We start from the raw sequence: 24,500 nt of genomic DNA on the forward strand, positions 1-24,500 counted from the left end.
ATGGCTTTAGTAATGAATCTGTTCTTGAGACAAATGCACAGGAAAACATTGGGAGGGTCATAGAAGATACTCAAGAGGAAGCAATTATTTCAATTTGCTTTGGGATACAATCAGAAGATACAGACATAGATATATATGAAAAAGACTGATAGAGAGAGAGAGAGAAAGGACTGGTCTAGTTGATTGGCATGAATGGCTTATCTATGCGTAAGTCTCATTTTAACCTTTGCAAAGTTAATTCAGTATTTTTAGTATCTTTGTATCACTTTTATTGTATTTACTTTTATTTTTTATTATGAACTTATTTTGCAGCTGACTATACAATTAATATGTAGCACAGGGAATATAAAGCAAGGCAAACAAAAACTTTTTGTGAAATATTTTCTAATGAATTAATCACCTCGCCATCTGTCTCTTGAGCTACTAATGAAATAAACTTTGGATAGCAAGGGAAAGCTAACGTTTATGTAAAACAAAATAGTTTAAAATGCTGAATGAGAAGCTTATTCCTCGGGGTCAAGTATAATTATATAATGAGATGATCAAACGTTTTCACCTGACTCATAATGGTAACAATTATCAGTGAACTGCTGAATTTTATGATATAGATCAACCCTGAATGATGAAACAAAACACAGCTTCTTTAATACTTTACAGCATCTTAAAGTTTGAATATTTCCGAAAATACTTAATTGGGTTTTTTTTTTTTTTTTTTTTTTTTTTGGTTTTGGTTTGTTTTTAGAAAAAGAGTACACACAGGCAAGCGGGGGAGGGGCAGAGGGAGAGGAAGAGAGAGAATCCCAAGCAGGCTCCACACCCAGCATGGGGCCTGACACAGGGCTGGATCTCATGACAGTGAGATTCACGACCTGAGCCAAAATCAAGAGTCAGACACTTAACTGACTGAGCCACCCAAGCGCCCTAGAAAATATTTAGTTCTAATCCATCCTCCTCTACTTAAGGCAGAAATCTTTATATATTAGGCGTATCCTCCCCACATAGAGTGACCGACACATCACAAAGAATACTAACAATAAAAATAACCAAGAAAAACAATTAGTGAGTGATTTTTATGTGCAAGCATTATAGTAAGTACTTTTACATACATTATTTTGGGATAATTCTAACTATTACATATTCCATCTACTACTAAACCAAATTTGCCAGCTTATAACTTTTAAATTATTGGCCCTAATCATGCTTCCTACAGAAAAAATTAGAATTACTATTTATGGCAGTTAAAAAAGTAATTTTCTTTTTTAAAATTTTATCTCAGTCATCACAACAATCCTGTAAAGTAGGTACTGTTATGATTTTTCACATTTTTCAAGAGAAAGAACTAAGCCTTAGGGAAGGCAAATACCTTTCCCTTTGATGGAGATGAGGATTAATTTGAAAGCCCAGGTTTTACTTCCCACTTGCCCCTGAGACATGGCCTTTGTAGGCTGGCAAAACCAGCTGTCTACACTTCCTGAGCTGAGTCAGATCTCAAACCACTGAAGCAAAAAAGTCATTCTCTGAGGCTAAAGAAATGGACTGTGAACCTATCTCAGGCAACACCACTCCAACATGTGCTCAGTATGACTCAACCTTTTTTCCATTCAAATTTCTACATATCCCAACCTAACCATATTGGTTAACAATAAATTTAACAGTTGCTTGTTTTGTTTTCTGTTTACCAATATGGTGATCTTTACCGTGAATACTACAGGTTATGGTATTATTTTGGCTGAAGATGTGAAAAAAAAAAATGAGTCACCATCTGGGGATGCCAAAAAGAAAAACAGTCTTATGAATTAAGCACTACATCATGGTTAAATCAAAATCATGGCATGCTGTGTTAATTCTGGCTTGTTTTACAGTTAGTGAAATAAAAACAACCGTCAATGATGGAAAACTGAGTTAGCCAAGATGTGATCATCTTGGCAATATGAATGATTATTTTGTTTAAACTCTTGATTATAGCAAATTTTATACAAATTTCATTACAGCTTTCAATGTTAGAACTTTGAAATATATCAGCTCAAAAAATATTCACCACCAACTTACATTAAAAGTATTTAACTTTATGTAACATACCAATCACAGTACTTATCTCCACCCATCAAGGGATAGATAACCCTTGATGTTTGTGAGGCCTGAGAAAATGAAGTATTCATCCCTCACCATGTCCTATGGTTCTCCTTTCCACATAAAAATGATGCTGGTAACTCATCAAAAGTAAAGCATGTTTAAAATGTAATTTTCTAGTAATGGTGAAAGATTTGTGCCAATCCACTCACATTCTCTTGTGTGGCCTCTCTTTGAGGGGTTCAATTCAATCAACAAATATTTATTACATACCTATTCTGTGCCAGGCATTGATGTAAGAACTTGTTCCTAAAAAGAAGAACTAGATCCCTGTACTTAGGGTACATACATTCTAGCAGGTGAGACACACAATAAGCAGTAAATGTAATAAGTGGATAAATTATATAAAATTATACAAGAAAAAGTAGAGCAAAGCAAGAGTATCAGGAGGGCCAGGGATGGGCGGAAGGTGGGGCAGAGTTCAGTACCATTGGGGTAATCAGGATAAGTCTAGAAGAGGGTAAGATTTCCACAAATACTGAAAAAGATGAGGTCGTTAACAAGTTGATTTCTGGGGGAAGAATATTTCAGTCAGAGCGCAGAGCAAGAATAAATATTCTGAGTGGGGAACATGACTTGAGAGTTCAATGACTCCAAAGGCAGTGCAGACAGTGTGGCTGCAGCACAGTGCGTCAGAGATGTCAGGAGGGGCCGCGAGAAGGACCAGCTTTTACTAACTGAAATGCACTAGTCATCAATAATAAGGTTAGGTCAAGATAGAATATTAACTGTAAGTTATTTTCACATTTCCTACTGAACAAAAAGTCCCCTTAACTTCCTATTTTACCCCAAACCAACTTTTTTTTTTTTTTAATTTTTTTTTTTCAATGTTTATTTATTTTTGGGACAGAGAGAGACAGAGCATGAACGGGGGAGGGGCAGAGAGAGAGGGAGACACAGAATCGGAAACAGGCTCCAGGCTCCGAGCCATCAGCCCAGAGCCTGACGCGGGGCTGGAACTCACGGACCGCGAGATCGTGACCTGGCTGAAGTCGGACGCTTAACCGACTGCGCCACCCAGGCGCCCCCCAAACCAACTTTTTAACTTTGCTTCCATAATGATTCTTTTCCTTTCAGCATCTTTAATCCCCATTAATGAAACTACATCTTGTTCAAATATTGTTGTACTATTTCCCCAAACTGACCACATACATAGTCTTAAAAATAAAAACTAAACTGCTTTCATAAGTACATACCTGTTTTATTTTTGGTTATAAATACATTTAAATTAAGGAGAGCAAGAAAAGAAGATTACAACAAAGAATCTTGTTTCGACACATAAGGGATTGCCACTGATGGGGTTTTTTGCTTTTGTTTCTATGAGCACAATTAAGGAAATCTATATTGAGTCTCCTTTTTAAATGTTACCAATGAGTAGATATATTCATTCTTATTTTCCAATTTATTACACATGATAATACAGATGGAAACCTAAGAAAAACAAGCTTTTAAGAAACCAGGCTGCTTTACCTTGCTAAATAAGCTAAGAGAATAAGTAAAGAAGAGAGATAGCGGAAGCATGATATAGATTTTTGTCAAACCTTAGTATCTTTAATAGATATAATAATTTACTTTTAATAAGCTCAGATAAAATATTTAGGGATTCCTCTATATAGACCTTGGTATCAATTCAAAGAGAACAAGTAAGGTGTCTGTTGGCCATCTGTATGTCTTCTTTGAAAAAATGTCTAGTCATGTTTTCTGCCCATATTTTAACTGGATTATTTGTTTTTTCAGTGTTCAGTTTTATACGTTCTTTACATATTTTGGATACTAACCCTTTATCAGATATGTTATTTGCAAATGTCATCTCCCATTCTGTAGGCTGCCTTTTAGTTTTGTTGATTGTTTCTTTCAATGAGCAGAAGCTGGAGGTTCCTCAGAAGTTCAAAACAAAATTACCCTATGATCCAGGAATTGCACTATTAGGTATTTACTCAAAGAATACAAAAGTACTGATTTAAAGGGACACATGCACCCAAAGTTTATAGCAGCACTATCAGCAATAGCCAAATTATGGGAAAAGCCCAAATGTCCACTGAATGATCAATGGATAAAGAAGATGTGGTGTGTGTGTATATATGCGTGTGTGTGTACATACATATATATACATACATGAATGTATATATACATATATACATATATATGTGTATACACACCGTAGAATATTACTCAGCCATCAAAAAGGATGAAATCTTGCCATCTGCAACAATGTGGATGGAGCTACAGAATGTAATGCTAAGCAAAATAAGTCAATCAGAGAAAGACAAATACCCTATGATTTCACTTATATGTGGAATAGACACTTAACTATATAGACACTTATAGATACTATATAGACACTATTACATACACTTAACTATAGAAAACAAACGGAGGGTTACTGGAGAGGAGGTGGACAGGAGGGGGTATGTGGATTAAACACGTGATGGGAATTAAGGAGTGAACCTGTCGTAATGAGCACTGGGTGTTGCAACGTAAGTGACGAATTACTAAATTCTACACCTGAAACTAATATTACACTGTATGTTACACTGTAATTTAAGTAAAAACTTAGAGAAAAAGTAATGATGGATACAACAGTAATTTATTAAAATATTTCTTTAGAGAAACTTCAAAATCTAAAACATAAATGTACCTATGTAATGAAAACTCAAATCTTTAGTTTACACAGGCAGAACCACTTTATTTGGAAAACTGTGTGTTTCTCTAGTTTATGTTAGTGGACCACCTTTCCTTTACATATATGTCACCATAGTTTTGTGAAGGTTGGATTTAATGTTTAAGTAATACTTTTTCAAAAGAAGTTATTTTATACCCACTATGTGGTAGGGTATATTGTGGGGTAGTGAGAATAGTCACCCCTTGATAATAAAGTTCTTTTTTGTGTGTTTATTTATTTATTTGGAGAGAGCAAGAAAGCACAAGGTGGGGGAGGGGCAAAGAGACGGAGAGATAAAATCCTAAGCAGACTCCATGCTCAGTGCAGAGCCTGACACAGGGCTTGATCTCAGCACTGTGAGATGACGTGAGCCAAAATCAAGAGTCAGACATTCAACCGATCAAGCCACCCAAACATCCCTAAAGTTCATTTTCTGGCACGATTCATATTCTAGTAAGGAAAATAGGGCATAATAGGGAATATTAAATTCACAAGACTCAAACAAATAGAATAAAACCAATGGAAAACATTTACACCCCTATTAAAGGAATGCTGGAATTAAGCAATTAGAATCAATGACTTGAATAAAATAGTATTAGGCAAGGAAAGCATCTGAAAGGAAAAAGTTGTAAACCATGTTCAGCAAGAGATGAAGGCTGGGTCAGGATATAGGCAAAGATGTAAAACTAACAAAATATTTGAGAATTCACCTTTAATCTTTGAAGAAATATATACATGTATTCTTAAATACATATACCTAAGGCATGCTTACAGATTTCTAATTGTTCTATGACCTCCCTTTTTCATTCACTTGAAAAAAAAGTAGAGAGAAAGATAGAATTTTTAAGAAAAACATGGCTATAGTTAAATTGTCAATCTGATCTTTCTTTGTATGGGCAAGTGGAAAAAAATTCTGAGTCATAAATTTGAGTCATGTTCCTTGGTAAGTGACATCGTTGCTGACTTTTCTCATATTGACAGACATTCTTTCCATCTGACTTTTTTTTCAAATAGTTTACATCACCTTTGGACCACAGAGAAGAATAGCAGATGGTGTCCCACAGAGTCATATGTTTTCATTAAATTTCTTATGAAAACCAAAGTAAATTATGCTGATTATAATGATGGGTGGAGTACAAAAGGTCTCACAGATTTATAGATAAAATCATCAAAGTTATAAATATATCCATTCAACTAAAGGAAAAAAAAAGGATGAGGTAGAAAAGGCAATGATTGGAACAGGTGGAATAAGGCAGCAGAGAAAGTCAGCCATGCAATTAACTGCAGCAGAAATGGTAGAAAGACAAACAACAGGAAAGTATGTTAAGGCCAAATATTTGGTAGAATGGTGAAGAAACCATTAAATTGCAACCTTGAGTAAGGGTGAAGACCACATAAACTTACATTTTTGGTGACATCTTTAAAAAGAGAATTATAAATAATAATTTATATATTATAACATTATAAATAATAATAAAAATAAATTTAGTAAATCTGGCCGTGATAATCAGGGGCTATATATCTTATTCCTTTGAAATCTGATATATGACCTTCAAGAACTTTGACCAAATTAATAGCTTCTCTGAAAAGTCTGGTCTGAGACACACATTCAATACTGAATGGGTGAAAAAAAAAGCATCACTTTATGAAAACACCATCATCACACCTTGCAGCATATGGCAGGTGGTATGGCTTCAGACTGAGATTATTTTTCTTAAATACTATGTGAGAGATCATAATAAAATTTGTGATGGCAGCCAAGATTGGAGAAAGTCTCTAAATATTATAATAATCATCTTTGTGGTCATTCCTGGTGATTCCAATTGACTTTTAATCTTAATCATTTAAAGAAAAAAAGGAAAAAAAATTACAAATACAGTCCTTGCTGGAGTTTTTATTTCTTTCATTAAAAAATGTAATACTAGCTTTTAAAAACTCACTTAAGGTATAGCTTTTTTTCCCATTTAGTTAATAATCATCAATGGAGTTCTGATATAGAGAATTTTTGGTAGCAAAACTGAAGCAGTCATTCCATTTCAGGGGCAACTGATTCAGGAAAAAGAATCAGTTGGGGATGTAAAATGGGGAGGTGTAAAAATGTAGTTTTGGTATGTGTTCAAATTTAATTTTTTTATCAACTTAAAACCAACCATTATACACATAGGATGTTGTATGCAAACCTCACAGTAATCACAAAGCAAAAACTTATTAAAAATACACAAGAGATAATGACAAAGAAATCTGAACATAAAAGAAAGCGATCAAAGAAGGAAAGAGAAAGAGAATTCATAGAGAGAACAACAAAAACATGCAGAAAACAATAAATTGGAAATAAGTAAATACCTATCAATAATTACTTGAAATGTATATGAACTAAATTATCCAATCAAAAGACAGAGTGCTCCAATGGATGATAAAACAAGATGTATCTATATGCTGACTATAAGGGACTAACTTCAGAAGTAAGGACACACAGAGACTAAAAGGGAAAGGACAGAGAAAGATATTCCATGCAAATGGAAATGAAAATAAAGCTCGTGTAGCTGTAGTCACATCATACAGAACAGACTTAACAATGTAATAAAAGACAAAGAAGAACATTACATAATGATAAAGGGGTCAATCCAGCAAGAAGATATAACATTTATAAATACATATGCATCCAACATATGAGCACCAAAATATATACAGCAAATACTAACAGACCTAAAGGAAGAAATTGACAGCAATATAATAGTAGTAGAGCACTTTAACATCACACTTACATCACTAGAGAGATCATCCAGACAGAAAGTCAATAAGGAAACACTGACCTTAAATGACATGCTAGACCAAATGAATTTCATAGATATACCCATTTAAAAAAGCAAAATACATATTCTTCTCAAGTGCTCATGGAACATTCTCCAGTGCTAATCGTATGTAAGATCACAAAACAAATCTCAATAAATTCAAGAAGACATATCAAGCAGCTTTTCTGACCACAATTGTATGAAACTAGAAATCATTACAAAGAGAAAACTGTTAAAACTACAAATACACAAAGATTAAACAACATGCTGCTGAAAAAACAATGGGCCATCAATAATCAAAGGAGAAATCAGAAAATAGCTAGAGACAAAAACAGAAACACAACATTCAAATCTATGGGATGCAGCAAAAGCGATCATAAGAGGGAAGTTCATAGTAATAGAGGTCTACCTCAAGAAACAAGAAAACTCTCAAATAAATAATTAACTTCACATCTAAAGGAACTAGGAAAAGAACAAATGAAGCCTAAATAAAGTTAGGAGAGGGAAGAAAATAATCAATGTCAGAACAGGAGTAAATGAAATAGAGATGAAAAAGACAATAAAAAAGATCAATGAAACTAAGGGCTGATTCTCTGAAAAGATAAGTCATAGTTACAAAGCGAGGCAAACCAAGAAAAAAAAGGGGGGCTCAACGATATAAAACCAGAAATGAAAAAGCAATTACAACTGTAACCACAAAAATACAAAGGATTATAACAGAATATTACAAAGAATTATACAACAAATTGGACAACCTAGAAGAAATGGTTAAATTTCTAGAAATACATAATTTTCCATGACTGAATCATGAAAAATATAAAATCTGGATAGATTAATTTCTTGTAAGAAGATTGAATCAGTAATCAGAAACCTCCCAACAAACAAAAGCCCAGGATCAGCCAATTTCACAGGCTAATTCTTCCAAATATTCAAAAAAGATTAACACCTATCCTTCTCAAACTGTTCCAAAAAAACTGAAGAAAAGTAAATACTTCAAAACTCATTTTACAAGGCCAGCATTACTTTGAAACCAAACTCAGGTAAGGACACCACAAAAAAAAAGGGGGGGGGGGGAAATTATAGGCCAAGATCCTTGATGAACATAGAGACAGAAATTGTCAACAAATATCATCAAACAAAATTCAACAATACATTAAAAGGATCATATACCATGATCAAGTGGGATTTATTCCAGGGAGGCACAAATGGTACAACATCTACAAATCAATCAATGTGACATACCACACTAACAAAATGAAGAATAAAAATCATTATGATCATCTCAACAGATGCAGAAAAATATTTGGCAAAATTCAGTATCATTTATGATAAAAACTCTCAACAAAATAGGTACTGAGAGAACTTATCTCAACATAACAAAAGCTATACATGACAAACCTACCATCAATATCATATTCAATAGTGAAAAACTGAAAGCTTTTCCTTTAAGTTCAGAAACAAGATGAGGATGCCTACCCCCGCCACTTACCTTCAGCACAGTATTAGAAGGTTTTAGCTACAGCAATCAGACAAGAAAAAAATAAAAGTCATCCAAACTGGAAAAGAAGAAGTAAAACCATTTCTATTTGTAGATGACATGATACCATATACAGAAAACCGTAAAGTCTCCACAAAAAAACAAAAAACAAAAAACAAAAAAAAACCTGTCAGAACTAATAAACAAATTCAGTAAAGCTACAGGATACAAAACTGATATACATAAATCTATGGGGTTTGTATACAATAATAACAAAACACCAGAAGGACAAATTAAGAAAAAAATCTCATTTAACAATGCATCCAAGGGGTGCCTGGGTGGCTCAGTCGGTTAAGCGTCAACTTTGGCTCAGGTCAAGATCTCACGGTTTGTGGGCTCAAGCCCCGCATCGGGCTCTGTGCTGACAGCTCAGAGCCTGAAGCCTGCTTCGAATTCTGTGTCTCCCTCTCTGCCCCTCTCCCACTCATACTCTGTCTTTCTCTCTCTCTCTTAAAAATAAACATTAAAAAAATGCATCCAAAAATATCTAGTAATAAATTTAACCACAGAAACGAAAGACCTGTACATTGGAGGCTGTAAGACATTGATGAAAGAAACTAAAAAAGACAGAAATAAATGGAAAGATACTCCATGCTCATGAATGGGAATAAATAATATTGTTAAAATGTCCGTAATACCCAAAGCAATTTACAGATTCAGTGCAATCCCTATGAAAATTCCAATGGCATCTGTCATAGAACTAAAACAAATAATTCTAAAATTTGTAGAGAACCAAAAGAAATTGCAAATAGCCAATCTTGAGAAATAATAACAATGCTGGAGGTATCACACTCCCTGAATTCAAACTATACTACAATGTAGTATTTGCATAAAAACTGACATACAGATCAACAGAACCGAATTGAGAGCCAAGAAATAAATGCACACATATACAGGCAATTAATTTATGGCAAAGGAACCAAGAGCATAAAATAAAGGATAGTCTCTTCAATAAATGGTGCTGGGAAGACTGGACAGCCACATGCAAAAAAAAAAAAAAGGAAAAAAACAAACAAAAAACAAAGAATGAAACCAGAACATTATATTACACTGTACATAAAAATTAAAATGGAATAGACTTGACTGTAAGACCTGAAATCAGAAAATTCCTAGAAGAAAACATAGGTGGTAAACTCCTTGACAATGGTCTTAGCAATCTATTTCTGGATCTGACTCCAAAGGCAAGGGAAACAAAAGCCAAAATAAACAATTAGGACTATATCAAACTAAAACGCTTCTGTACAGTGAAAAGAGCCATCATAAAAACAAAAAGTGAACCTATTGAATGAGAGAAGATATCTGCAAATCATAAATCTGATAAGAGATTAGTATCCGAAATATACAAAGAATTCAGTCAACAATAAAAAAAAAATCAAACAACCTAATTAAAAAATGGGCAGTAGATCTGAACATTTTTCCAAAGAAGACATAAAGATGGCAAAAAGACACATGAAAACATGTTCAAAAGCCACTGCTCATTTGGGAAATGCAAATCAAAACCTCAATGAGATATCACTCATACCCGTTAGAATGACTATCATCAAAAAGAGAAAAAATGACAAGTCTTGGAGAGGATGTGGAAAAAAGGGAATTTAAACTGCTGCAGAACTATGCAAAAGAGTATAGATTTCCCAAAAATTTAAGAATACATTCAGCATATGATCCAGCTATTCCACTTTTGCATATTGATCTAAAGAATATGAAAACACTTATATGAAAAGGTATATTCATCCCTATGTTCACGGAGGCATTATTTACAATAGCTAATGTATGGAATTGGCCTGAAGTGTCCATTGATAGATGAATAGATAGAGGATAAGATACACACACACACACACAATGGAATACTACTTAGTCATAAAAAATTAAAATCTTGCCATTTGTGACAAAATGGATGGACCTTGTGGGAATTTGCAAAGTAAAGTAAGTCAAAGTTAGAAAGACAAACACTGATTTCACTGATGTGTGGAATCTAAAAAAGAGAAACAGACAAAAAATACAAAAAAATAAAAACCCTCATAGAGCACAGATTGATGGTTAGCAAGAAGAAAGGGAGTTGGAGTGGGCAAAATGGTTTTAAAGAGGGTTATCTGTTGGTGACAGACGGTAACCAGACTTTTGGTTGTGATCACTTTGTAGTGTATACAAATTTCATATTAATGCTGTATACCTGAAACTTACATGTTATATACCAATTATACCATAATTTTAAAAAATACTACTATGAAAAGTATAAACAGAAAAACAAATATAAATATGTAAGGAATGCATACACTTGGTGATTTTAATATATACTTGACAATATGCAAGGATTATAAGAACCTTAATACAGTATTTCCTAAAATTAAATTACATGAGAAGAAGGAATTCTTTGAAATACGAGACTTCTTCCTGGTATACTTGTACACAAGAAGTGACAAGCGTTGGCAAGGATGTAGAGAAAAGGGAAGCCTCGTGCATTGCTGGTGGGAATGTAAATGGGTGTAATCACTGTGAAAAAGACTATGGAGGTTCCTCAAAAACTTAAAAACAAAAATGTCATATGATCCAGTAGTTCCACTATTGGCTATTTATCCAAGGAAAACAAAAAACACTAATTCTAAAAGATATATGCATCCTTATTTACAATAAATATGCAATTATTTATATATTTACATATTTGTACACAATATGTAAACATGAAGCGTTATACATATAATACTCAAGATATGGAAGCAACCCATGTGTCCATCAATAGATAAATGGATAAAGAATATGTGGTGTATGTACACAATGAAATATTACTCAACCATAAAAAAAATGATATCTTGCCATTTGTGAGAACATGGATGGACCTAAAGAGTATTAGGCTAAGTGAAATAAGTCAGAGAAAGACAAATACCATTTGATTTCACTTACATGTGAAACCTAAAAAACAAAACACACAAAAAAGACAGAAAGAAACCCATACATACAGCGAACAAATTGGTGGCTGCCAGAGGGAAGAGGCAAGACAGATGGGTAAAATGAGGCAAGGAGAATGAGAGGCACAGGCTTCCAGTTATGGAATGAATAAGTCACAGAGATAAAAGATAAAAGCAATACAGGTTGATGGTATTTTAATAGTGTATGGTGACAGATGGTAACTACACTGGCAGTAAGTGTAGCATAATTTATAGAGTTGTTGAATCACTATGTTGTACACTTGAAACTAATGTAACTTTGTGTGTCAACTATACTTCAATTTTTAAAAATTGAACAAACAACCAAAATAACAAAACAACAACAACAAAAAGAGCTCACAAATATAGAGAACAAACTGGTGGTTGCCCGACGAGAGAGGGGTAGGGGATAGGTGAAATAGGTAAAGGAGATTAAGAGTTACAAACTTCCGGTTGTACAATAAATAAATCACAGGGATGAAAAGTACAGCATTTGGGAATATAGTCAATATTATGATAACATATGGTGACAGATGGTAACTACCCTTACCGTGGTAAGAACTGTGTGATGTATAGAATTGTTGCATCACTCTATAGCACACCTGAAAGTGAAATAAGTTAAAAATAGAACTACCTTATAATCCAGTAATCATACTACTGCCTATTTACCCCCAAAATACAAAAACACTAGTTTGAAAGTACATATGCACCCCTATATGTATTGCAGCATTATTTGCAACAGACAAACTATGGAAGCAGCTCAAGTGTCCACCAAGTGACAAATGGATAAAGAAGATGTGGCATATGTATACAAAACAGAATGTTATTCAGTCATAAAAAAGAATTAATTCTTGCCATTTGCAACCATATGGATGGAGCTAGAGATTATTATGCTCAGTAAAATAAATCAGAGAAAGACAAATACCATACAATTTCATTCATGTGGAATTTAAGAAACAAAACAAATGAGCACAGGGAATAAAAAGAGAGAGAGAGAAACCAAGAAACAGACTCTCAACTATGGAGAACAAACAGGTGGTTACCAGATGGGGAGGTAGGGGGATGGGCGAAATAGGTGATGGGGATGCAGGGCACACTTATCACATGAGTACTGAGTAATGTATAGAATTGTTGAATCACGATATTGTGCCCCTGAAACTAATAGAACACTGTATGTTAACGATACTGGAATTAAAATTAAAAATTACTTTAAAAAATGAAGCCAATATAACATTGTATGTCACTATATTTCAATAACAATTTTTAATAAACATGAAAAAAACTCCCTCTTGCCAAAAAGATGAATGACTAGATGAGGTCACCAAGGAAGTGAGGATAATAGTAAAGAGAAGAGTTTTAAGCTCCAACCCTGAAGCACACTAAAGTATAGAGGTTAGGGGGATGAGAATAAACAAGACAAGCAAAGTGTGTAGGGGCCATCACCGAGGTAGAAGGAAGCCAAAGAGAGTGTGCTGGAAACAAAGGGAAGAAAATCATATAATGAAAATGCTCAGTGAATATATTTGGGCATCAAATTCATTCTTTATTTGGTATTATTTTCTTAACTATACTCTCAGATGTAGAATTACTAGGCCCAATTGAGGAAACTGTTGAAAAGGCAAGTACCAGGAAAACACACCTGGAGATGCTGATTAACATCCAGGCTAATTAATCCAGACTAATTTATCAGTACTTCTGAATTCAGTTTTTCTGTTGTTTATTAATTTACCTAACTGTAATCAAAGAGCTCACCTAATTTTCAACAAAAGTATAACTGAAAGAGTATCACGACTTTAGCAATAGACTTCGTAACAGAAATTACCTGTATCTATTAATAAAGTAAACATAATAAAAGTAAAATCTATGCTCAAAAAGAGATAACTACATCTATAACATTCATCTGATTTACATAAATTAAGTCACCTATTATTCTTAGACAGCAATTTGTTTCCTTTGTTACATTTATTACGATTTCATTGTTTCGTCTGATTATTTGCTGGTTTACTTGTTTATTATCTGTATCCTGTAGTAAAGAATAAGCTATATGAAAGACAGGGATTATTTTTGTTTTATTCATCCCTGTATCCCCAGCACCAAACACAGTGCCTGACTTTCAACAAATGAAAAATGAATCAAAACAATAAGGAAGAAAAACTAGGTAGTTTGACAAGACACTTTTACCACAGAGATCTAGCTCCTGTTAGGGCACAGGTAGTTGGGGGAATTCAATGGCCTGCTCCAAAAGCCAATTTTTCTTTTCTTTTCTTTTTTACTTATTACAAAAAAATTTAATATCTATTTATTTTTGAGAGAGACAGAGACAGAATGCAAGTGGGTTAGAAGCAGAGAGATGGGGAGACACAGAATCCGAAGCAGGATCCAGGCTCCAAGCTGTCAGCACAGAGCCTGATGTGAGGCGCGAACTCACAAACTGTGAGATCACGACCTGAGCCGAAGTCGTATGCTCAACTGACTGAACCATCCAGGCGCCCCTCTTTCTTTTTCTTTTTAATTTTTTTATGTTTATTTATTTTTGAGAGAGAAAGAGACAGGGGAGGGGTTGAGAAAGAAGGAGACACAGAATCTGAAGCAGGCTCCAGGCTCCAAGCTGCCAGAACAGAGCTTGATGTGGGGGCTCAAACTCACAAAAAGTGAGATCATGACCTGAGCCAAAATCAGACATTTAATCGACTGAGCCACCCAGGTGCCCCCAGTAGCCAATTTTTCTAAACCAAAAATATTTTGCAGGAGCCAGCATGTCTGTCATATGACTTGATAACAGAATATCAGAAATAGTCTATTGAACAGATTCTAAGATATGCCTTAATTACAGCTACCTTGAAACTTTTTTTCTGCTTAATTTTTATCTTTATCTAAATGTCATTATACTGAATGCTGTGACATGGTACTGAGTAATGTAATGTAAAAGCCAGAGGACCTCTCTAATAGATACAAAAATGCTCTCAGATCCTACAGCTCCTGAGCAGAGAAAGTTAATCACCAGGAATAAGGCATTAATCATCAGAGTGGTCAAACACTCCAAAACTTTAACAAGGTAGATCTGCTAAGTCAGGTTCCTGATTGGATCCTGACACATGAGATGAGATGTCTGGTTTGATGCCTCCCAAAATCTTGAATTTCCAGATTCCCTAAAACATTCTGAAGCCACAAAAATGGTCTGCCCTTTCCTTCTTGGAATCACGTACACAGAAGCTTCCCCCTCCTAAGACAACATGTGCCTTCCTAACCTCCATCCACCTTCACCTCCTCTCCAGACCCTTGGGCCTATAGCCAGGGTTATGTCACAATATAACCCACCTAAGACATACTAGGCCTAACAAAGGAAGAAAGGGAATATTCCACAAAGAAACTGCAAGATCTAGCTACTTTATATTAGTCAGAAGAGTACATATGAGATTAAATTCTGCTCAAAGGGGCTGGAATTTAAGTATTAGATAAGAGTTTATCGATTAGAAGGCACTATCCTGAGATGCAGGATTTACAACCAGTAAGAATCTCAGGAGATGGTATAAATTCACTACTAGGACGGTTCCTGGAAACAGAGAAGGTAAAGGCTCATATTAAATATTGTTGAAATGCCAGGAATGCTGTGGCAGATGGCAGAAGGGGGATCATGAGTGTCTGAGAGTAATTCTAGAATGCACGTGCTAAGTAAGACCAGAAAACCCATCAAATTACTAAGTTCCACTTGAAGGTCCAGAAAACACACCATATACAAAGCAATAAGGAATATGCCAATGAGAAGATATCCACATTAGTAAGTTTTGTGGTGGTTCTTTTCTAAAGGCCAGAACTGACAGAAGGAAAGGCTGTTAAAAGAATTAGGGTCAATGATAGCAATGGGGATGATAGGACCAGCTAAGGGTCAGAAGCCATGAGAAGCTAGGTGGACATAATTATCATTAGAGTGGCAAGGCTGGGGTTAGTGAGGGGCTGACCCACAGAGAGATAGTTTAAAAATACAGCATCTCTAGAGGCAAAACAGCTGACAAGGCTACTACTCAATATGTACAATCAAAATAAATCATAGATGAATGAACAAATCTGAGGGAAACTGCCCCAGTGAAGTCACAATCTCTCACTCAGTTTCCAAACCTGACCTAATTTTTTAACTCAGAACCATCTAGAAGCCTGGTGGCTGGGGGGTGGATGGATGGTGCCTGGGTGGCTCAGTTGGTTAAGCATCTGACTCGTGATTTGGGATCAGGTCATGTTCTCGTGTCTCGTGAGATGGAGGCCCATGGTGGGCTCCATGCTCACAGTGTGGAGCCTGCTTGGGATTCTCTCTCTCTCTCTCTCTCTCTCTCTCAAAATAAATAAATAAACTTAAAAAAAATCCAGAGGGAAAGGTCTTCCAACACCATGGCAAGAATACAGGGTAATAATTCCTTTAATCCTTCTCCAATGGAACCTATAGCCCTTTATTCAGTAACTGTGCTCTGGGGACAGGGGATACCCAAATATGTCAAGGGCACAGAGTTGACAGTGATATCAGAAGACCTAAAGCATCTATATAATGTCAACCTCCTCATTAGAGTAGAGGCGTTTGGAAGCCAGTAATAAATGAAGCCCTGACCAAAGTCTAGTTCACAATGGGTCCATCCATGAGGACTACAGACTGATTTCCTCAGTACCCAAATGCATAATCAGAACAGACTTAGTAAGTGCCATAACACCCATATAAAGTCCTTCGCCTAGGAGGTAAAGAGCTATAGTTGTGAAGAAAGTCAAGAGGAAGAATTTGAAATTGACCCACCCAACCCTGAGAATGTAATAAGTAAAAAATACAACATAGTATTGGGTGAGGTGGGGGGGGATTAGCAGAAATCAGTGTTCCCTTAAGTATCTAACTGGAATGCAAGGATGATTCCAATGAAGTTATCCAAAGCTGTTGGTGGTTCCACATTTCAGCTCAACTTCTCTTATCCACTCCTATTTCTGTCCCCTCCCTTGCAAAGGGGTTCATTCCAAAGGTACTCCTTAATGAACTCCATCTCGGAACCTGGTTCCTGAGTAAGTCAATTTGCAACAGTCATCTTCCACCTTGAATTTAAGTTACATGTTCTTTTTAAATAATCTTGGGCTTATCTTCAGAACCATTTCCCAATTTAATTGGTGTCTCTTCTAGAAAACTTTTACCAAAGCAGCAACATGCTAGAAATATTTTTGAAAAATCTTTGGGATTCTTCTCTGGGAAGAGCGCATATAGAATTCCTGATATACAGGTGCTCTCTGCATTTAAAAGTATTGACTTTTCATCAATCTCTATATCCTTATCAAAGATCTCAGGTAATCCTTCCATTCACTGTTTTTTAAAAAAAGCTTTTCTGACTCTATATTGACACAGAGCATTCAAAATTAGCTCATATCTCATTTTCTCCAGAAAGCTTCTCACTGATTCTAATAGAATTATTTCTATTTTATTTCATCAGCATTTAAGTATGTATATTAAGTATATAAGACATACAAACTATGTTCATAAACTTGTGTAACAGTTTCTTTGTAAGTATACTGAAGTCGTGTATATAAAGATAGAATCTACTTACTCAAATAGACAATAAAAACAATTATGCTAAGAACAGCATTTTCCTCTTCTTTTATAGTGGCACAATGTTCCCTACATACTGTTTTGGGGTTTTTTTTTTTTTAATGTTAGTGCATTTTTTGAGAGAGAGATGGAGACAGCATGAGTGTGGGAGGGGCAGAGAGACAGAGGGAGACACAGAATCCAAAGCAGGCTCCAGGCTCTGAGCTGTTAGGACAGAGCTGAACGCAAGGCTCAAACCCACAAACTGTAAGATCATGACCTGAGCCGAAGTCAGACACTTTACCAACTGAGTCACCCAGGTGCTCCTCTGGGGTTTTTTAAAAAGAATTTTATTTTTACGTAATCTCTACACCCAATGTGGGGCTCAAACTCACAATCCCTGAGATCAAGAGTTGCATGCTTCACCAACTGAGCTAGCTGGGCACCCCTAACATAATCTCCTGATTAGTGTTGCTACCTAAAAAGTTACAGGTAATTTCAAAACATTACATTATATATGAGAAACTACTAGAAATTAAACTACTAGAAAAAAATACAACATAGTATTGGGTGAGGTGGGGGGGATTGGCAGAAATCAGTGTTCCCTTAAGTATCTAACTGGAATTAACTGTACCATGCAATCTTGAGCTTAAACTGTACAGTTTTCCAACTATTTCTATGAATAAGTACAGCTTAACCAAGTAAGTTAATAACAACAATAAATAAATCAGGCATGTGTGTTTAAAAAGTAGCCCATGCTAACTGGCAAATATACTCTTCCTTGAAACCTTGGGCAATAGGAGACTCAATATATTCTAAATATTGTGCAAGCTGATGAAAGCACTTTCTGCTGTTGCATACAACTTCTTAAAATTAAACCTTACACTAAAAAAAAACCCAGAAGTATGTCTCTAGTTACAGCTCATTCTAATGATGAGTTTATTTCTATGAAAAACCAAGGCAATGTATATGTTTTAAAATAGTACTTGGTTTTTGTGGTAGTAGCAAATGGGATGACTGTCCATTAGTGTGACAAAATTATCGCAGAATACATTACTAAATTATGGTGGAAATTTCTCTGTTGAAAGAAAAAAAAATGGAAAACTTTATAGTAGTACTTGGCCCACAATCAAGTGCTATTGAAACTAGGTGAAATACAGTAGTGCACTTTAATCATATACTGTAGATTTAATCAGAGACTCATGAACTGTGATTGGATGTCCTGTTTCTTAAACACCATTCTGGACTTGTGGCTTATACTAACTCACACTTGCTCCCCACTTCCTCTGCTTCTCCTACCACAAAAGGGTCAGATACACCCACAAAGATGACTAAAGATCACATTTTATCAGCAGCCAGAAATGAAGTACAGACTGCCAATAATCACAGAAAGTCTTGCTCAGGTAATTTGGTCACTGACTACTGCCTCCTTCACCATAATCATGTATTTCAATAACCACAAGATCTAAAGATTTTTGTAAAAGTATCTTCAGGAATAGCAACAGAGACAACAGTTTTTTTTATTTTTTTTTTAATGTTTGTTTATTTTTGAGAAAGACAGAGTGTAAGCGGGGGATGGGCAGAGAGAAATGGAGGCACAGAATCCAAAGCAGGCTCCAGGCTCTGAGCTGTCAGCACGAAGCCCAATGCGGGGTTCAAACTCGCCAACCTCGAGATCATGACCTGAGTTGAAGTGGGACACTTAACTCACTGAGCCACTCAGGCTCCCCCAGAGACAATCTTTTTTGAGACAGATACATGACTTTATCATTTAGTCACTAATAACCATGACAGTGTATGTGTGTGTGTGCGTGCGCCCGCATTTCAAACAAATCCCTTCCAATTACTAAACACACTACACCAAACTTGGATACTTGTGTAGTTTATTATGTTAGGTTATCTTTAAATTTTTGAAATTCAATTCAAATAAAGATAAATAAAGATTATACGTACTTGGAAGAAACTGCCTCCATGAATTCATCCAAAAAGTCATCATATTCAGGACCTCTCACTCTTCTCTGCCGTAGCCCAATGTACAACGGATCTTTAAGTAAATCCTATTAAAAAAAAAAAGTTACCATAGATATAGAAATAATTATAGGTATATCATTCATACTTTCTGAGCTTAGAAATGGAAATAAAATCTTTCCATACTGAGGCAGAATTCACCTACAGAGTATTATATTTTATTAGTATTACATATCTACAGTATTCATATGTCAAATAAGAAAAGTAATTACTAGACATTAAAACATTCTGCCTTGGGGCGCCTGGGTGGCGCAGTCGGTTAAGCGTCCGACTTCAGCCAAGTCACGATCTCGCGGTCCGTGAGTTCGAGCCCTGCGTCGGGCTCTGGGCTGATGGCTCAGAGCCTGGAGCCTGCTTCCGATTCTGTGTCTCCTTCTCTCTCTGCCCTTCCCCTATTCATGCTCTGTCTCTCTCTGTCCCAAAAATAAATAAACGTTGAAAAAAAAAATTTTAAACATTCTGCCTTATTTTGGGGATAATAAAAGGAATTAAAATCTCTCAGTAGTGCTAATTAGAAGACTTCAATTCAGACTTTACAGGCAAAGTTTATCATATAGAAAAATAATACTGAATTTTGAAGTATTACATTAGTTTAGGAAATGGAAAGATACCAATTCTTTTCTTAGATTTATTTTGTTTTTGAAAGTAAAATCTTCAACAAACATTTTAATTACAGTTTTAATATATTAACTGGCTGATATTAAAAATAAATTTTTAGCCTTAACTAAAGTTTTCTTAAACTTTTTAAATTTTACAAAGCTCAAGTTTACTCTGTTCAAGTTTTGGTATAAGTAATAGTGTTTTTTATGAGATCAATTTTTTCAATGTATAAAATGCATACATAACAAAAGCTCTCAGTAAAGTAGGAACAGTAAGGTAGGAACTTCCTCAACCTTCCTCTATTAGGATGCTTCCTAATAGAGGGCATCTGTGGAAAAACCACAGCTAATAATATATTTAACAGTGAAAGATTGGACGCTATTCCCCTAAGACTGGAAATAAGCAAAGATATCTACTATCACTATTCAACACTATACTGGAGACCCAAGCCGTTACAATAAGGCAAGAAAAAGAAAACATAAGAATATAGGCTGGAAAGAAAAAAGTAAACTGTTTTTATTTGTACACACATGATCACGTACATGGAAAATACTTAGAAATCTATACACACAAAATAACCCACTAGAAAAAAAATATGTGAATTTAACACTGTAGATCTAAGATCAACATACACAAATCAACTATATCTCTATATACTAGCAATGACCAGTTGAAAATGAAATAAAATATATAACCTCATCTACAATAGCATTCCAAAACATAAAATTCACAGGGATATATTTCAGAGAATGTGTGTAAGCCCTATACACTAGAAACTACAAAATATTGCTGAAACAAATTTAAAAAGACAAACTGCTTTTGTGGACTAGAAAGAAAATTGCATTCTATGTCATGTTATAGTGAAACAATGGAAAAACTGTCATCTTCTGTAACCTGAAACACAGACGATATACCTAAAGAACTTGTGAATCTGGCTAAGGAGATACCCGGGCAGAATGCTGAATGTGTAAATTGGCTTCTCTTAGCTGTATGATAAAGTCAAAACAGAGATGAGGTAAATAAGGAAATGTTTAGCTTGTGAGCAAAATTTAAAGAGAATACAGAGGACACAAGACTTGCTTGTGAAAGATTTCTAAAGTAAAATAAGGCCTGCAGTCAAAGATTCAACTGTGTAGTTAGCACACCTTTTGTGGAAAACTCTGATTTAAATTGGAGCCTAACAGACCATCTTGACTAGATAAAAAGAACTGGTTCTGCAGAATTCTGATATGGCAGCCAATGTCAGGAGAAGGTCTGTTTTGAAAAGAATTATGAGTAAGTCCTTTCCTTAATGAAGTAGACAGTCTCATATAAAAAGTCTTCAAAAAATTTTTTAGGGTACTGTACTATTTGGACGATTTGGAACAGAGACACTCCAAAATGAAAATACTTCTCTGGGCCCCCAACTTTCCACAGGCAGAGAGCAGACAGAGAAAGCTATTCAGCTGCAACATGGCCATTTCTTATGGAAAAGGAGGGATAGCTCAAAGGACAACGCCAAGAGCTCAGACTCAGATCCAAAAGCCTAAAAGAACAATGAACTACAGAACCACTCTTAGGAAACACAACTAGGCCCCCTTCAAAAAATATGCCCTCCCCCTAGGTAGGCAGCCTGGCAACATGTGTCCAGTGGCAATTCAAAATTGCCATGAGCCACTGAGAGTAATATGATTCTTATTCCTCCCATTTTGAATCGAAGTGTTGATTATGGTTATTCTGTTCCTACCTCACCACTGAATAGCTAAGAGCAGCCACACCAAGGAATAAAACACAAGAAGCTTCATTTGCATCTAGACCTGATTTAGATGACAGGATCCTGAACTTTGGGCCTGCTGTTGTTGTGGGATGAAACTTCTGGGAACCTAGGATGGAGATGTGCATATTTTACATGTAGAATGTAAACAATTTGTGAAGGATGAGAATCTAGATGGAAAAAGGCTGTGATAAGCATCCTGGCCTTCCTACCAATCCCAGTGAATCAATAACATTAATAAAATAGTAATCGTTAGAAGTCACTAAATTTGGATGTGGTTTATTATGGATAAATGATATGTTTTTGCAGGTGTTGTGATGTTAAAAGGTTAACCATCTGAATCATCTGAGCTGGGATTTGCTAAAAGTCAACAGAAATTACAGCCCAGTTCATACCTATTATCCTAGTATAGTTATTAACAGCATCCTCTTTCAGTGGGTTTGGCCAATAGATTATGTGGTCATCCTACTTATAATGTACTACACAACCATGAGTTAAGGCTTTCCAACTAGCTGGAAGTTAACATATTTAATCATATAAATGTATTTCAGATGAAATGTAAAATCTAAAACAGTGCTGTTGTAAAGCCCAGCTGTTTTGTGAGGCCTGAAAACTTTAAACAATCTACTGGCAGGCTTCTTAAAAGCTGAGGTTGAAGTGCCAATGAGCTACTAATGGCTGCCAGAATTAAAATACCTTCTCCATGTGTGGAATATATTTGGACTTCGAAAATGTGAATTAGAAAAAGAACACAATTGAGAAAAGATGTTACACGTCCCCTCTTCTCTTTTCTCTCATTCTTTCCCATGCTAATAATTAAGGTATATATCATAAAGAAGTCTGACTACAATGAAGGGTCAATTATGAAGATTTATAAACAAGATAAAGCTTTTGAATTAAACCAGGAAGTTATAAAATTCTTCCAGTCATAATGTCCTTGTCAAAAGTTACTATTTTTAAAAAATGTCATGACAATTAAGGCTTGAGTGCATTCATGGAGAGCTTTCTGACCAAAAAAATTAGTATCTACACAAAACAATTTAACAAGATTACCCAATTTTGATAATGGCTCCATAGACCAACTAGCTTGGCATACAAGTGATATTAATTCATTGTATTAAAAACTTCTTATGGCCATAAGTAAACATTTAATACATCTTTGATGGAGAATAAATGAAAGACTTGATATTAAGCAAACACTTAAAAAAGGTTAGACTTTCTTTAGCAAGAGATGTCACATACAATACATGTGGTGTCACTAACGACTTATAAGCATGAAAGAAGGAAAAAGAGTAGGGGAAAAACAGTAAAAGACAAAACATATGGAAATATAAGAGAGTTCCAAAAAGGAGAGAAGGAGGGAATACACTGGTGAAGCTAATTACTCATTAACAATATCCCATTTCTGGAAACTTGGAAATTTTTATTCTAAGTATTCATTTATTTAATGCTAACAGAAATCATTATCAACTTTCACCTTGTTCTGATCTCTCACATTCCTGCCTTTCCAATATGGAGATGGAGAATTAAAAAATATTTTCTTAAGAATCAAAAAAATAATTTATTTTTCATTCCTAAATAGACGTTAGTGTGTGTTTAGGGTTGCCAGGCATCCTGTATCTGTGGACATATCCTAAATTTAATGATTTTTATCCTGTGAACACCCTAAATATTCTGTATTCAGATTTTTTCCAACAAGTTACAAAAATCTGGTAGTCAGAAAAAAAGTTTCTTAATATTTTAAGGATTCTTTTTTCATTACAAAGGCAATGTTTGCCTATCAGAAAATTTGAGAACACTGAAAAGTAAAATTAGAAACAAAGAATACCAACAATCTCTACTGACTACTAGTATCTTGATGCATATTCTTCTAGGTCCTTTTCTTTATGTCTATGCATGTAGAATATTATCTCTCCAAATGTATGACAATATCATAGACTGTTTTATAACCCCTTTTCACATAGAATATATCATGAGGAGTTTTCAGGTCACTAGATGAACACTTTAAAAACTTGTGATCTGTATTCAAATTCTGGCCTCCTAGAAAGGATGAACAAATTAACATCTCCACCCAATGACACATAAGTACAGATCTTTCTTATGATAGACTTACATCCCAATAAACCCATCATAAATTGAAAATATCTTGAAAATGCATTTAATACACCTAACCTATGAAAAGCATAGCTTAGTCTGGCCTCCCTTAAATGTTCTCAGAACACTTATATTAGTCTACACTTGGGCACAATCATCTACAAAAAGCCTATTTTATAACAATGTGCTGGATATCTCATTTAATTTCTTGAATACTCCACTGAAGAATAGAATGGCTGTCTGGGTACAGAATGTAAGCGTATTGGCTGTTTAACCTCGTGACCGTGTGGCTCACTGGGAGCTGCAGATGGCTGCCTCTGCCCAGCATCACAAGAGAGACAGAAGATCATACCACATACCACTGGCCTGGGAAAAGATCAAAATTCACAATGTGAAGTATGGTTTGTACTGCATGCATATAGCTTTGGCACCAAT

The 24,500-nt window shown here is 35.2% G+C and overlaps 1 protein-coding gene across 1 annotated transcript in view; it reads right to left on the reverse strand.

Moving 5' to 3' along the window:
- ME1 (malic enzyme 1) overlaps positions 1-24,500 on the reverse strand; it is a 199,467-nt gene that overhangs the window by 84,746 nt on the left and 90,221 nt on the right. The window contains exon 6 of the mRNA XM_086707319.1: positions 19,544-19,647. Within this exon, the coding sequence (XP_086563445.1) occupies positions 19,544-19,647 (104 nt within the window). The remainder of the gene's footprint in view (positions 1-19,543; positions 19,648-24,500) is intronic.

The sequence above is a fragment of the Puma concolor genome, chromosome B2 (genome assembly GCF_028749965.1).
Source record: "Puma concolor isolate L17-30 chromosome B2, mPumCon1.1.hap2, whole genome shotgun sequence".
NCBI lineage: Eukaryota > Metazoa > Chordata > Mammalia > Carnivora > Felidae > Puma > Puma concolor.